The sequence below is a fragment of the Papaver somniferum genome, unplaced genomic scaffold (assembly GCF_003573695.1).
Source record: "Papaver somniferum cultivar HN1 unplaced genomic scaffold, ASM357369v1 unplaced-scaffold_107, whole genome shotgun sequence".
In the NCBI taxonomy this organism is placed as follows: domain Eukaryota; kingdom Viridiplantae; phylum Streptophyta; class Magnoliopsida; order Ranunculales; family Papaveraceae; genus Papaver; species Papaver somniferum.
This window is the reverse complement of record NW_020619603.1, coordinates 5467228-5482886: the sequence shown is the minus strand read 5'-3', so window position 1 is coordinate 5482886 and position 15659 is coordinate 5467228. Positions and strand designations below refer to the sequence as shown.

At 37.8% G+C, this 15659-nt stretch overlaps 1 protein-coding gene across 1 annotated transcript; it reads left to right on the top strand.

Moving 5' to 3' along the window:
* The first annotated feature begins 1953 nt into the window (after positions 1-1953).
* LOC113327937 (subtilisin-like protease SBT1.4) lies at positions 1954-3496 on the top strand. The gene is made up of 3 exons (XM_026575046.1): positions 1954-2374; positions 2472-3244; positions 3386-3496. Exons 1-3 carry the CDS (start codon positions 1954-1956, stop codon positions 3494-3496), a joined length of 1305 nt encoding a protein of 434 aa, XP_026430831.1.
* The last annotated feature ends 12163 nt before the right edge of the window (positions 3497-15659 follow it).

Below are 15659 nucleotides of genomic sequence, written 5' to 3'. Positions count from 1 at the left end.
TACGCCTTTATGTGTTGGATTGCGCATGTAGATCCATCAAAGATGATAGGAAATGTGGGTAGTGTACACTTCGTGGGTATTGTTACTAATTGTATCCGTCGTGCGAAGGGCGTCTTTGCTGCTTCTGCTATTACCTCTTCTAGCTGCCCTCTTCCTCCATCTTTACCTTTAGCCATTAACTCTCTTAGTTATGTTATTTCTCTTAGGATTTCATCGTTAGAGAATGGGTTCTCTTGTTACTGCATCGGTCTTTTCAAGTGTGCCTGTTTTAGTCTGTTTTGACGCACGGACTCCTCTAATTCTCGTTGCTCAGCCTCTTCTCTCCTCCTTTTTCACCTTTCTCTTTCATCCCTTTCGTGCTCTTGTGCGTCCCTACCTCTCTAATTTTTTCGCCTCAAGATTTGTATTCCATGGAGTATCATCCTTGCTTGTTCTGGGTCATTTTCCTGTTCTGAATCGTCTTGGATGAAGTTGTATTCTCCATTTCGCTCTGGTCTATCTTCTCTGCGACGTCCTCGCCTGGGTTCATTCTCTCCTGCCTGTACGTATCGATCTTCTATTTGATTGCGTTCGCGCTCCTCCTGTATGTTGTCACCTACCTGAAGATTATTAGCCAAATTATTATCTATAAATTGCTTATGTTCATCGTTTTTGTGATCATATCTGCTTCTTATGGAGGTACTTCTACTTGTCCTTGATCTTGAGTTCGCACGTTCCATTCTGGATCTAGTTTATGACCTTTGTTCCTGTAGTCTGTAGTTCTCTTGTCTTAGTTCATCATTCTGGCGTATCAAGTTCGCACGCATTTCTTCCTCCCTTCTTCTTTCATCGACCAGCCTTTGCCTCAACTCTGCAATGGTCATGTTCTCCTCGTTTTCTCCTACCATTCCTTCCTCCTGCGTTCTCTCTTCATCTTCTTCTGCAGTATCTGTATCCGTAGTCTGCACACTTACTTCATCATAATATCTTTGATCGGTCTCCCTTGGTTCCTGATGGATCTGAGATCTGACCGGTTGAGATCTGTTGTTCATCTCTCCCATTCTTGATGTCTCTGCGATTTCGCCTCTTCTTCTACCTGCAATTCTATTACTACTCCTAATCGGTGTTGCATTTTCTCCTGCAGATGCTTGTCTCACCATTTTGTGTTCCTGAAATAACACTTTTCTCGCAAATTTATGCAAACTAAGACTTCCTTCCTAAATGAAAACTATATTTTGAATAATTGAATCCAAATGTTAAAATTCCGAGAAAACAGTCGAAATCTTTCACGAAAACAAGAACAACAAGAAACTTTGAAGAATATAACCCTTAGGATTACTCCACAGGTTCGAAATCAGCGAATACTCAAGAACAAACTTATGAACTTATTTGTTTTGTAAACCGAAACTCAGCGAGAACAATCAAAAATCTTTCACAAAAACAAGAATATAAAAAATCTTCGAAAAATCAATTTAAAACTTTCACAAACAGGTGTAATCTCTTCCTCGAGCTGTATTCTAGCGCCAAAATGTAGTAGTGAAAAATCTCACTACTACACCCCTTAGATAATCTATATAACAAACTAGGAAATCATCATGAAGAACACTTATAAGAATTTTATTAAGCTTAGAAATCAATACAAGGAAAGAAGAAGATAAAACCCTAACTTGGGGAGCAAATAACTTTCTCTCTCCTATAGTTCTACCTCAACTCTCCAAAAGATCTCTCTCAACACAAGGGTGGTTGGTCCTATATATAGGAGTTTTACATAGTGGAGGACAGCTAATAAAGCTCTTATTTTCGGATCTGACGTGCGTTCGCACCCGTGTATTAGATCTTCTCACACGTGCTCTTGAACATCGCACTGGCTTCACACTTTACTCGTGATCTTATGACGTCATTGATTCCGTCATTTGGGATATAATACGTGCGAGTACGTCCCCCCTTATAATAATACCGCTTCGCATGATACTTATGGGTGAGATATTTAACCCCTACAATTCTTCAGCAGTTGCCCGTAAAATTGTTATCCATAAATTAGGATTAAATTCAGGAGACGAAAAAGGGAGTGTAGTTAAAAATGCCGGTGGTGCAGGAATGGTTGTTATCGGTTCAGTGGAGGATTTGATTGCAGACAGTTATCCGATCCCAGTAGGTCAAAAACCAAGCGCTACAATCAAATTCCGAGGAACTGTAATTGGTTCTTCTACTTCGCCCGCTCCCATAGTTGCAGGCTTTTCTAGCCGTGGTCCAAATAAAGTAACACCTGAGATTCTTAAACCCAGGGACGGAAGCACACAGAGACAAATGGGTCTACGGACCCATTTGTTTTCAAAATTCAGTGTAAATAAGCTTGGTTTTCTTGCAAATTCAACCATTTGTGGGGGCAAAATAGGTAGGAGGAGATTGAAAATTTAGGTTTCGCTGGTGATGACCCCGGGAGCATTAAGCTTTGGCTCCATCACTGCTTAAACCAGATGTGATTGCACCAGGCGTAAATATTCTGGCTGCTTCTATCGGATATGGTGCAGATCCAACATCTTTGAAAGAGTTCACAATGATGTCTGGTACCTCAATGGCTTGCCCTCATGTGAGCGGTTTGGGTGCGCTGCTTCGAAAGGCTTATCCTAAATGGTCTCCGGCTGCTATCCGATCTTCTCTAATGACTACTGCTTATGATGTTGATAATTCCGGTAAGTATATCTCTGATGTTGGCACAGGGAAATTTTCAACTCCATTCCAACATGGGTCTGGCCATGTGGATCCGAACCGAGCTCTAAATCCGGGTTTGGTGTACGACATTGTTCCTAATGATTACGAAGCATTCCTCTGCTCCATCGGTTATGATGCAGACCAGATTTCAGTTTTTGTCAGTGGTAAGAAGACGGTTGATTGCAAGTCGATCGGGTTATCTAGTCCGGGTGACCTTAATTATCCATCATTTTCTGCTGTTTTTAAATCCGGGTCCGATACGGTTAAGTATAAGAGAGTGGTAAAGAATGTTGGAAGTTCAGCGAATGCAGTTTACAAACTTAAAATTAGATCTCGTACGCCATTTGTCAAGATTAGTGTGTCCCCAACCAAACTAGTGTTTAGTAAGGATACGACGAGTTTGTCTTATGAAATCACATTCGAATCAAGACTAACGGATATGGACACGGCGAAAGAGGCATTCGGGTCGATTGAATGGTACGATGGAGTTCATGTTGTGAAGAGTCCAATTGCATTTAGGTGGGGTGTTACTGCTACTAGCTTATTATCTTCTGTTTGATCTTTCCCACTTATGTCGTTTTCGTTAGGATATCTTTAGTAGTTCTTTCTTCTCTGTGTTCTCGGAGGTACGGTCCTATGTCGCCCTCCCTACCAAGTTTTTGCTTTTCTTTGATTAATAAATTGCCATCTCTAGGTATTATGCCTTGTTGCTTGTAAGCTTCTTGTTAATGGGAACCAGGGAATGTTTCCGATAATTGAAAAACGGAACTGCATAATCAGCTCCTTGAGAATTCAAGCTAAATGATAGAGAATGGTGCCTGGAACATACATCATAAAAGAAATCTAAGTACCGTTTTTTCTCTGTGCAACCATTCTACGTACCGGTTTCAGCTCGAAACGCTGATATAATTGGTTGACTAGCTGCACAGGCATCCTTAAATTAATTACCGTTGGTCCACTTTAAGTGCATTTGCCTCCTAAATTCAATTTTTCATGTGGGGTGTAATTCCTACAGTGGACAGTATAGTAAGAAGAGGGTGTATTATTCCTAACACCACGTGATACAGCCTGACCATCTATTGTTACATTTTATGTAACTTCACCAATAGAATCTGAAATAATTTCCTAGAAAGCTTAATTTTAAGATGGGTTGAAGGGATCGATTTCTGCTCAGCTTCAGGCGTCGAAGTATAGAAGAGGCTGGATTATTATACACTGTAATTAAACATCGAAGTATAGCTGTCCGGATTCCAAGGCCACCCACTACTATTTCAGATTGGATCTCTGGGTAGCATTTACTAAGTCTGGAAATATTGAATTAATATCTCTGACGTTTCTTTATACTCGAAGGTCGAGCTGCAGTTATCTGTACACAGAGATTTAGCTTAGATTGAGCTGCAGAAAACATTATATAAAACACAAAATGTAGAAGAGTAACATGTTGCAACCATAATGGATAACTTCTAAACACATGGAGAACATGACAAGTGAATGCACAACCCACTTTAAACTTGTGGGGAAAAAAATCCCGTTGGCTGCATTTCTAGCTTGCTTGACCAGAATATATTGCAGCAAAATTGGATTATAGTGCACGAATTTAGGATGAAGACTGCCATGTACACCCCCAATGAATTTGGTAATCAAGTGTGCAGATCAGGTTCTGAGATTAATAACCTAGTGTTTAGCAAGGATACGACGAGTTTGTCTTAGGAAATCACATTCGAATCAAGACTAACGGATGTGGACACGGCGAAAGAGGCATTTGGATCGATTGATTGGTATGATGGAGTTCGTCTTGTGAAGATTCCAATCGCATTTAGATGAGATGTTACTTTTGCTATCTTGATATCTTCCATTTAATGTTTTCAAGTTTAGCTTCCACTAATGTACTTAATGTAGCTGTAGGAAAACCTACAACTACAGCCAAATAACAACTCTCACACAAACTTACTAAAAACTAGTGAATAAGAAAATACTGAACCCAAATACGGAAAATTTTGTGAATAAGATAATACTCAACCCATTTTATTAAGTTTTCTCAGGATCCGTACATAAAGATGAAGATATTTCTTAAAGAATGTAAACCCTAATTCACTCTTTACAACTTACTTTACTTATCTTATTTCCGGATCGACAAAAATTTGATTACCCTATACAATGCCTTCTTCTTCCTTATATAGGACTTTACGTAGTGAATGACAGTTAATAAAATAATTTTTCTCCTACAAACTCGACTAAACCCTCTCTTTGATGTCCCTTCATCGCACACTCTTGCTCGACAATACTTATCGCAGTGGAGCCACATCTTTAACGTGAACCTTATCCTTATCGGGCTTTTACTATCGCATTCACTTTATCGGGGTACTTCCTATTTGTCGTACTACTGACTTTCTAAGTCATGGTAATGCGATAATTGGTACCCACACTTAACATATGACTTTGTGGCTCGAGTTGCTTGACAAGATTAGCCTCTATTAGAGCGTCCACAATGGTGCGAGTATAACTAAAGACCAAAGACTAAAAAAAAAGACCAAATTTGGGTTTAGTCCGTCCTGTGGCGTAGCGGGTGACGAGTAAATTTGGTCGCGCGTTGATATAAAGTCCGCTTCATCGTCCAGCGTAGATAAAGATTACGCCTGACATGGGACGTTGATAAAGATAACGCCTGGTATGGGGCGTTGATAAAGATAACGCCTGGTATGGGGCGTGAACTATAGCAACGCCTGTGTGGTACGGAGATTATACGTTCGCCCGGGTTCAAAAATTTAAAAAAAAAAAAAAAAAAAATGGGGCGTTGATAAAGACAACGCCCCAAACAAATTTCCTAAAGTTTTAAAACTTTAGGCGTTGATTATATAAACGCCTCTCTTCAGGCGTTAAGAATATAAACGCCTGTTGCCCGCGTTAACTTTACGTACGCCCGACGGGGCGTACGTTTTAACCAACGCCCCATCCAGGCGTACGTTTTACCAACGCCTGTTCGTTGGGCGTTAACTATACGAGTGCCTGATGAGTGGCGTAGACTATATCAACGTCCGTGGTGTAGGCGGAGATTATATAAACGCCTGACTATATTTTGGTTTGGTCTTGGTCGCCGACCAAATTTGGTCTGGTTTTTACTCTTTGATCAAATTTTGATCGATAGTCCATCCCACTGCGCCAGCCCACTGGACCAAATATTTGGGTTTACTCGTCCATTGCAGTTGCTTTTATGCACCCTTGCTTGTAAGCTTATTGTAAAAGCTGATGTTACCGATAACTGCAATCCAGAATGGCAACATTAGGTCTAATATTGCAGAAAACAAAACATAAGTATAAGCTGTAATTTAAATTGTATATATCCATAGGTTCAAGCCAGAACTGTAGGAATAATGATTTTTCTTGTTGCATCGTGGAAAAGAAGGTATTTGAATAAAGCTGGTAGGGTTATGTTAATCAGAAGTTCGCTTGAGAGTTTAGGTGTGTACTTCATGTCTCTGCATCACATGCCTGTTTCAGTTGAAAAGAGATTGAATACGATAATGAGACGGTTTTTATGGGGTGAAGATGAGGAGAGGAAGAAGATGAGTTGGGTCTCTTTTAATCGAATTTGCAAACCAAAGAGGAAAGGTGGCTTAGGTATCCGCAGTTTGAGATTGGTGAATAAATCTTTGCTGGCTAAGTGGCATATCAGATACTGCAAGGAGAAGACAGCATTATGGAGGAGAATTGTTTGCGAAAAAAGCTGAAGAAGATTGTCTGCTTCCTCTTGAAGTTAAAGAACCGATTGGGAGAAGCATGAGGTTTGATATTATGAGAGAGAATAAAGTATTTATTGATTCTGTGAATGTGCAGGTCAAAAACGGCTTAACAATCAGGTTTTGGCAGGACTGTTGGTGCGAAAATAGGTCTTTCAAGGAAAAGTATACGAGGTTATACAGGATAAGCACACAAAAATTGGCTTATGTGGGTGAACTATTTGATAACAATTGGATTTTTCAATTTAGTAGAGCTTTGAACCCGGTAGAAAGAATCGATCTGTTGGAGTTGAAGTTTGACATCAGGCTGGTAGCACTGACTCAGGGAGAAGATGACTGCGTGGAAGGAGATGTTTCTGCAAAAGATATTTATCAGAGGTTAACGGACGTGGATCCTGACTGGAATGGCCATCGTATTTTGTCTACTAATCATGTGCCTCCCAAAGTTCTCTTCTTATGTTGGGCATCTCTTCACAACTCTATTCCAACCAGATTCATGCTGCAGAAAAGGCGAGTAATCATGCAATCAAATATGTGTCTTTTTTGCACTACGGAGGTGGAAACAATGAAGCATCTATTCATCCATTGCCTTGTGATTGCGAAACTTTGGGAGTATTTTACAGCATCTGTGAGGGTTAACTGGGTGATGCCACTCTGGTTTAAAACGTTGATGCTATGTTGGAGATTGAAAAGAGTTTTTGCAACAATAAGGATGGTTTGACATTTGCTGCCATTTGCCATCTGCTAGGAAGTTTGGAACGAGCGAAATAGAAGAGTACATGGTGGTAGAGCTAAATCAAATTATGAGCTAGAGATTGGTATAAAACAATGGATTCATCTTTGGAGCTCGACTACAGATGTTTTTAAACACTATGCTGCATCTCGGATTATGCATCGGTGGGAGGATATAGTGAATTTGTAGTTACAACAAATTTCTTTCTTTGAGATGGTCTCTTGACCTTGTAAGGCTTAGTCCTATGGGCTAGATATCTATCTGCTAGATTGGCCATCCACGTCAGCCTGGGAAACCTCCTAAGTCATATGGTATTGCTAATCTAACAGCGAAACGCTGAATAAAACAGCGCTAAACGCCGAATGGTTCGGCGCTACATAATTTTATTTTATTTTAAATTAATCATTATCTCTCTCTCCACCTTTTTTCTCTCTCTCTCCAATTTTTTCCTCTCTCTCCCTTTTTTTCCTCCCTCCATCACGTTCTCCCTCTTTTTTCCCTCTCTCCCCCCCTCTTTTTCTTCTCTCTCCATCACATTTTCTCTCAAAAATTAGTAAAATATATAGAACGCCGAATGGTTCGGCGTTTATGTCACTTTTTGAGCGCCGAACAGTTCAACGTTTCAATCTCGCTGATAATTGGACTGCGAGCACTTGCTAGGTGAGAGAACTATCAACTATCACTGTTAACTTTTTTCCAACACTTTTTTCTTGATTTGCAACACTTTTTGGCCAATCTAGCACTCCAATTTAACTCATATGAGTTAGGCTAAATAGCTTGTACATATCTTTTTCTTCTTTCAATATATCCTTTCCTATTTAAAAAAAAAAAACCTTGTTGCTAATAACAGACAGAGTTTTTCTTATTTTTTTGTCCTATGACACGACTCAAGTATCGAAATACATGATTTAGTTTCATTAGATTCTATATTTAACATGTGATCATGTAGGTCCGTTTATGAAGAAGGCCAGGCCAGCTACTCACAATTAAATTTCAGGTTAGATCTAAAGAACGATTTTTTTGGGACCATGATTTTATTTTGGGTAAAGACATTAGAAGTAAATCTATGTCACTCCTTATCTAGATATTTATATTAATACCTAAATTACCCTCCTGATTAATTTTGGGTGATGATTAGCTAGTGTTAATAATAGTTAGTGTAATGATTAGTGAGATGATTAAGCTGAAGATAATTAGTGAGATTAAAAAATCAGATGAGTTTTTTTTTTAAAGAAGTAGAATTATTGAGAGAGTAAAGTTAGAGAAGATGAAGAAGGAAAACATGAAAAACGATGGATTTTACCAACCAAAACCGGAGAAAGGGTATTTGGGTACCCAGGTATGCTTCAAACTTAGATAATTTTGGTTAAAATACAATAATGATTTCGTATAAAAATAAGAGATAAATTATTTTATTTTTACCTAAAATAATAATTTTTAGTCTATCCCCAAAGATGGGTGATCTTTGATATTGTTTTGTGTGTTTTAGACTGAAAGTTAGAATTACCTCTCCCAGTCTTAATTTTCTTATATGATTATTATGTTAGTTCTTTTTATGTTTCATAATTCATACTAGGTTCTATTCTTCCCTTTGATATATCCCCTTTTACCTTAGTAAAATTCGACAAGATTCGATGTGAAGACCTATTAGAACAAAATATTTAAGAAAGGGGTACGGCCGATTGATCATATATGCCGAGTAAACTTTGATTACATTTTAAATCAATGGCCTCAAATTGCTCAACAAACAAATTAGGAGCGTAGAATGTGATACACATGTAGTAGTGATATTTGTCAACTTTGCTGAAATTGAACTTGTTTATTGCCTTATTTGATGTTGTTTATGTGATTCCCATACTTTTGCTATTTCAGCAAAAGCGCTTCCAACACTAGATTTACAGTTCAGAACCCTAACATTCCCAAGGGGCAGCATAAGGTTGTTGCGCATAAAAGAAAGTCTGCGAATGAGAAGGTAGTAAGAAACACTATCCTTTTACAATAACAATATTGTTGCCTATGTTTCTTATCTGGATTGTAATTCGTAGGGTGATAAAGATGTTAATAAACCAAACAAGAAATCTCGCCACCTTAAAACTGTTCCAACTTTTGTTCCCTTCCATTTACTCATCTCTTCTAAATCTTCTGCGACATCTTCGCAAGATAAACCTTTATCTCCAATTCGCGAAAAAGCTGCCTCAGACTTCATTTCTTCAGCTGACCTCTCAATAATTGAAACTCCCCTTGTTGATCCTGTTGTGAATGAAACCTATTCTCTTCCCATTGAGAATGTTTCTCAACCTTCTATCTCTACCAGTTCTTTACCTAAGTCTCTTCCTCTTTCGAAAGAAACCGTGGAAGGGATAAATATTTCCTTCAAAGATTTATCTGAAGTTCTGAATGATGTCAAGAAGTCTTCTATTGTTCCTATCAAGTCTAATTTTTGCGAAATTCTGAGCAAGCATTTGGGTTCTCACAGAGGTGCTTCGCAGACAGCTTTGGAAAAAGAATGTAATGCTCTTCGTCTAGAAAATCAGAAGCTTCAGAATGTTTTTCTGGATCTTGATAATATTCGCAAGAAGAATGATGAATTGAGAGGTATAATTTTCTTATCTGCGTCTTTAATTTTCCTTCTTAATGGTTTTATCCTTCCCATATTTAATTATCCTTGAAATCCCTCTTTCGCATGTTAAGCTTTAAACCAAAAACGAATAATGGAGATATATCAATTTGAATGTGCTGTTGAAGAAGCCCGTGTTGATAAAGAAATCTTTATGGATCAATATAACCAATTAGATAACCTCTATTCATATTCTCTTGATCATATAAATAATCTTACCAATGAAAATACCCAATTAATTCAGAGACAAGATTTATTAAGTAATGAAGTATCTCGTCTTTCTTATTCTTTAACTAAATCTAATTTAGGGATGAAAACTTTATCAGATGAGAATAAAACCTTGTCCCAAGAGAAGAGAACTTATTTAAACAAGATGGCGATATCTTCGCAACAACTTAGTATTCTTCAAAAAGTATGTGATGACCAAGAGCAATCTCTTCGCTCTTTGAGAAAATGAACTTAAAGAAGTAACATAGTCATCTATCGCTTAAAGAGATACACTCACTCAAGGTAGAATAGCTTTAAGTGTAAAGGAGAATCAGCTTAAAGAACAATATTCCAAATTAGAAGAATCTTATTCTTCTCTTGCGAAGAAAAATGCCTTTCTTATTTCTAAAGAGAAAAATCTTCAGTCTCGACTTAAAGGTTTAGTTGGAGATAAATTTGATGACGCAATGGACCATTGGGAGAATAGTTGTTTGTCCTTGATTCAACACCTTATTTCGCAAAAGGAAGGTAGTCATAATAGTATGACTGCCTTAATTATCTTTTCTTTGTCATATCTCTCTGAATTCCTTATCTTAATAAAATTTTGTATTCTATCTTTCGCAGAGTCTGAGAAGAATCTTCCTTCTTCCATTTCTGTTTTGGAGGCTAAATATGCCAAAATTCGCAAAGAAAATGCATTGCTCGTCTCTACCCTTACTGGTTCTGGCGACCGAGCAGAAATAAGACTTGATTATCTTGCTTATTTTAAGGATATTCAAGATAAGAATCATCAGAGAGCACTTCTTCGCCAAGTTCATCTCCGGGATGAAGTACTTGTAAGTGAAATTTTATTGTCCAACTCTCTTAGAAGAAAATGATGATGAAGTTCCTCTTCCTGCTGATAGTGATTATGATTACGAAAGCGGTGCAGAGGATAATTTCTTAGAAGATGAAGAAGAGGTTCCTTCTAAAGAAGCATCTGCTGGTGTTAATCAGAATGAGAAAGAAATTTCTCCTGAAGAAGTAATTGCTGGCGATAATCAAGATGCTAGTCAAGGCGAAGATCAAAACCGAAATGAAGGAGACGCTTGCGAGAATATTGGCGAAGAATTTCTGTTATCTCCTGCTACTGAAATTAATACTGAAGCTTGAGATTCTTATTTAGCTTTGTCTTCTTGAACTGTTTTATTTTTATCACTTTTGCGAGTTACATTTTTCAACCAACTTTGGAGTCAACTTTTCCTTTTAATATTTTGTTGATGAGAAAGATAATGCTTCTTGTGTACTGATTCCCATACTTGCCTCTCATTATCTTTCTTGCAAAAAATAATCTGTTACAAATACATATAAATATTGTGTTTGATCATATGGTTTTATTTTGCCTTCCTAATTAAAGGTCTTATTATGCCACCTTTTGTCATTACGACAAAATTGTAGGACGTCTTTGCACTTTCATGCAAAAACCCATTGATCTTGCCTTAACTTTTTCTTTTGTATAATGGCCTCTTCAGGAATGTTGCGACAATATGACAGGCCTAAATATTCTCGCGAAAATAAAGTCCCATGACGTTGTCGTCTTGCGACGAAATCGCAGGACGTCTTCGCACTTTCATGCGACCCATTAATCTCGTCTTATCCTTTTCTTTTGTATTATTGCCTCTTCAGGATTATTGCACAAATATGACAAGCCTTAATATCCTTGCGAATAGAAAGCCTCATGGCATTTGCGTCTTAAGGCACTTATCAGCTCCCTAATGGAGGGTGCCGCCCTTATCTCCCCCCTGGCTGCCCCTTCAAGGAGGCGTTCTTCTACCATACAAGGTTAGCTCCTCCCATCCAGTCTTAACAACAACCAGTTGTTTTCGCAGCCTCTTATCCCTCTTACCTATAGGGCTTATGGTTATGAGACTGCACCCTAAGTGGGGTTTTCTTCAGGCCGAGTGCAGTATAAGCCAAGACTTGTCAAGAATGGCAAGGTACGCTTCAAACGCCCCTGGCATTCTTGACTCAACCGTGTACCTCGGCGCCTTGATCAGATTTGCACTCCTTCGGAGAGTCCTTATTACCTTAGTCACCCAACCCAAGTTATATGCTTAAGCTGAGAATCCAAGGTGCCTCTCCCGGATGGGCTTTATTGACCCCAAATCTCCATGACTCAGGTTCCGGTGGCGGTGTAGCCTTTCCTTGAGCCATGTAACAGGTACCCCCAATATGATGTACGTTAGGTCTTACATTTTCCTATTGCGAAATTTTACTCGCGAACTAGGGTGTACGCCATAAAAGTTCGCCTTTTCTTTTATGTCATTGTTCTTTGATTATCTCTGCGAAAATTTCGAACATCATGATATTGTTTTGATATGAGTTCCTGCAATTATTCTTTCAGAATTTATAACTTCTCAAAGCTTCTTACGGATGATATCTTTTTAAGTACAATCTGTTCCATGGTCTGTCTAATCTATGACCAACATCTCTTCCTTATGGATCCATTAATCTATAAGCTCATGTTCCAACTATCTCCTTAATGATGTAAGGTCCATCCCATTTTTTCGCTAATTTTCCACCATTTTCTCGCTGATATATTGGTGTTTCTCGCAGAACTAAATCTCCTGGTTGAAATTCGCGTATTTTGACACGTTTTTTATATTCTCTTGCTAATCTTCACTGATAATTCTCCATATGTTGTAAAGATTTTTCTCTTCTTTCTTCTAATTCATCAAGTTTATTTAAAATCAAGCCCGCACTAAGATTTTTTCCCAAGCTTCTCTTTTTGTTATCGGAATAACAACTTCTGTTGGTAACACCGCTTCAACTCTGTATGTTAAACAAAAAGGTGACATTCCAGTAGCTTCTCTTCTAGTTGTATTATAAGCCCATATACTTGTTCGCACCATGCTCTGTGATATCCTTCCAATTTCTTCTTTAATATATCTGCAATTGTTTTGTTTGTTGCTTCTACTTGCCCATTAGCTTGTGGATACAAAGGAGTAGATTTTCCACATTTTATCTTGAATGCATTAAGTAGCATTTCTATATTCTGTCCTTCAAATTGTTTCCCATTATCAGATACCAACTGTGCAGGAATTCCGAATCTGCAAATGATATTTTCGAATATGAATGTAAAGATATCTTTGTCGCGAATATGCTGTACTGCCTTCACTTCTGTCCATTTCGTGAAATAATCTGTTGCGACTATTAAGTATCTTCTTTGTCCAGATACTGGTAAAAATGGCCGCACAATATCTAAGCCCCACTTTCCAAAAGGCCATACACTAGTTAAAGATGACAATCGTGCTCCAGGTGCATGTATTTTCTTTCCATGCCGCTGACAATCTTCGTAACGTCTTGATATTTGTTTTGCATCTTCATGCATATACGGTCAGTAATAACCGTGCATTTTTGCTCTATGTGCCAAAGATCTACCTCCACTATGATTGCCAGCATCCCCACTATGTAACATTTTTAGCACCTTTTCTCGTTCCTCTCGTGTCAAACATCTGAGTGATGGTCCATTAAAGGATTTTCGGTATAGAAACCCATCTCTTAATTCATAATTCGTTGCACAGCTTTTTAATTTGTGTGTTTCCAATCTATTTCTTGGTGTTTCTCCTTTCGCTAAATATGCATGAAGTTCCATTCTCCAGTCTGCGATATTGTCCGTTTGTTCTTCTTCTTCATTGTCTATTATCATCACGTCCACTTCTTCTTCTTCTTTATTGATTGATGGTGACAGAAGTGTTTGTATTTTTATGCATCTCGCAGCTGGATCTGTCATCATGCTTGAGATGAAAGCAAATGCGTTTGCGAGTCTGTTATCTTTTCTTGAAATGTGCCTCCATTTTATTTTTGGGATTTTCGCTGACAATTCTTCAACCATCTTCTTGTATTTATTCAAGGATGGTTCATTTGTAGTATACTCTCCCTTTATTTGGCGAATAACTAGCTGCGAATCACTAGTGATCCTGGCATTTTCTAGTTTCATTTCTATTGCGAATTTTAATGCATGTATCACAACTTCATATTCTGTTTAATTATTAGTGGATGCAAATTCCAATCTGAATGAAAAAGACATTTTATTCCTTATGGCGAAATTAAAACAATTCCAACTCAATTTCCTTCTCCATTTGATGATCCATCTACCAATATCTCCCATCTATTTGGTTCTGTTAATAAATCTTTTGGATCTTCTTCTACATCCATCATTTCTTCAACTGCTTCATCTTCTTCTAAAGGAAATTCTGCCAAGAAATATGCAACAACTTGTGATTTTGGTGAAGACAAAATTTCATATTTAATATCAAAGTGGCCTACTTGTGCATTCCATCTCTCCACTCTTTCTGATCTTTTAGAATTCTTCATCACTGATTCAATTGGTACTTTTGTTAATACCTTTATCTTATGTGCTTGAAAGTATATGCGGAGCTTAAATGATGCATAAACTAATGCTAAGATTAACTTTTCAATCTTTCAGTAATTCTTCTCAGCAGTATTAAAAGTTTTGCTAATGTAATAAATGGGTTTCTCCATTCCTGCGTCTACTCGCAATAACACAACACTTAATGCATGAGACGTCATCGCAAGATAGATCAATAATTCTTCTCTTGATTCTGCTTTTTGTAAAATAGTTGTATTCATAAGATGTTCTTTGATTCCTTGAAAAGATTTTTCACATTCATCAGTCCATTTAAATTTCGCACCCTTCTTGGGTATATCGAAAAAATATTTGCATTTGTCCGATGATCGCGAAATGAATCTCCCCAGGGAAGCTAGAATCCCATTCAACTTCTGTACATCTTTTATTGTTGCTGGTGTTGGCATGTCACGAACTGCTTGCACTTTTTCTGGATCAACCTGTATTCCTTCTTTTGATACAGTGTAGCTTAAAAAATTTCCCGATGCAACTCCAATAGTACACTTCTCAGGATTCAATTTAATGTTATACTGCCGCATTAAAAATCTCCCTCAGGTCTTGTACATGGTCTTTAGCTTCTTTACTCTTTACTAACATGTCATCCACGTATACTTCTAATGTTTTGTGTATCCATTTTGCGAACACCTTCTCTACCATTCTTTGGTATGTCGCTCCTTCGTTTCGCAAACCAAATGGCATTTTCGTGTAACAATATAAACCTCTAGGGGCAAATAAAGAAGTATGTTCTTGATATTCTTCAGCGAGAGGGATTTGGTTATACCCTTTGTATCCATCTAAAGATGATACCCTATCATTTCCCGCTGCGGATTCCACCATTTGAGGAATATCTGGTAACGTAAAACTATCTTTGGAGCAAGCTTTGTTTAAATCAGTGAAATTTATGCAAATCCTGATTCCTTTGTTTTTCTTTGGGACAATGACCATATTCGCTATCCATTATGGGTATTTAGCTTCTCTTATGATTCCCGCCTCAAGCATTTTCTGTAATTCATCTTCTATTTGGGAATGATAAGTTGTTGCAATTTTTCTTATTCTTTGTTTAAATGGTCTCACATTTTTGTTAATCTCCAACTTGTGGCATGCAATTGATGGATCTATTCCCGGTATCTCATCCATGTTTCCTGCGAAAACATCTTTATATTCTCACAACAAGTTAACAGTTCTTTCTTCTTCTTCCATATCCATTTTGGTTCCAATTCTCAATATTAGAGGTTCTCCTATAGTCCCAACTTTTATTTCTTTTGT

What these genes read in the sequence shown, in the direction of transcription:
- LOC113327937 (XM_026575046.1), top strand. Translation starts at nt 1,954, where the DNA reads ATGGGTGAGATATTTAACCCCTACAATTCTTCAGCAGTTGCCCGTAAA. An exon ending in CATTTGTGGGGGCAAAATAG is followed by an intron (nt 2,375 to 2,471) that starts GTAGGAGGAGAT and finishes TGATTGCACCAG; the next exon opens with GCGTAAATATTCTGGCTGCT. An exon ending in CTACTAGCTTATTATCTTCT is followed by an intron (nt 3,245 to 3,385) that starts GTTTGATCTTTC and finishes TGCCATCTCTAG; the next exon opens with GTATTATGCCTTGTTGCTTG.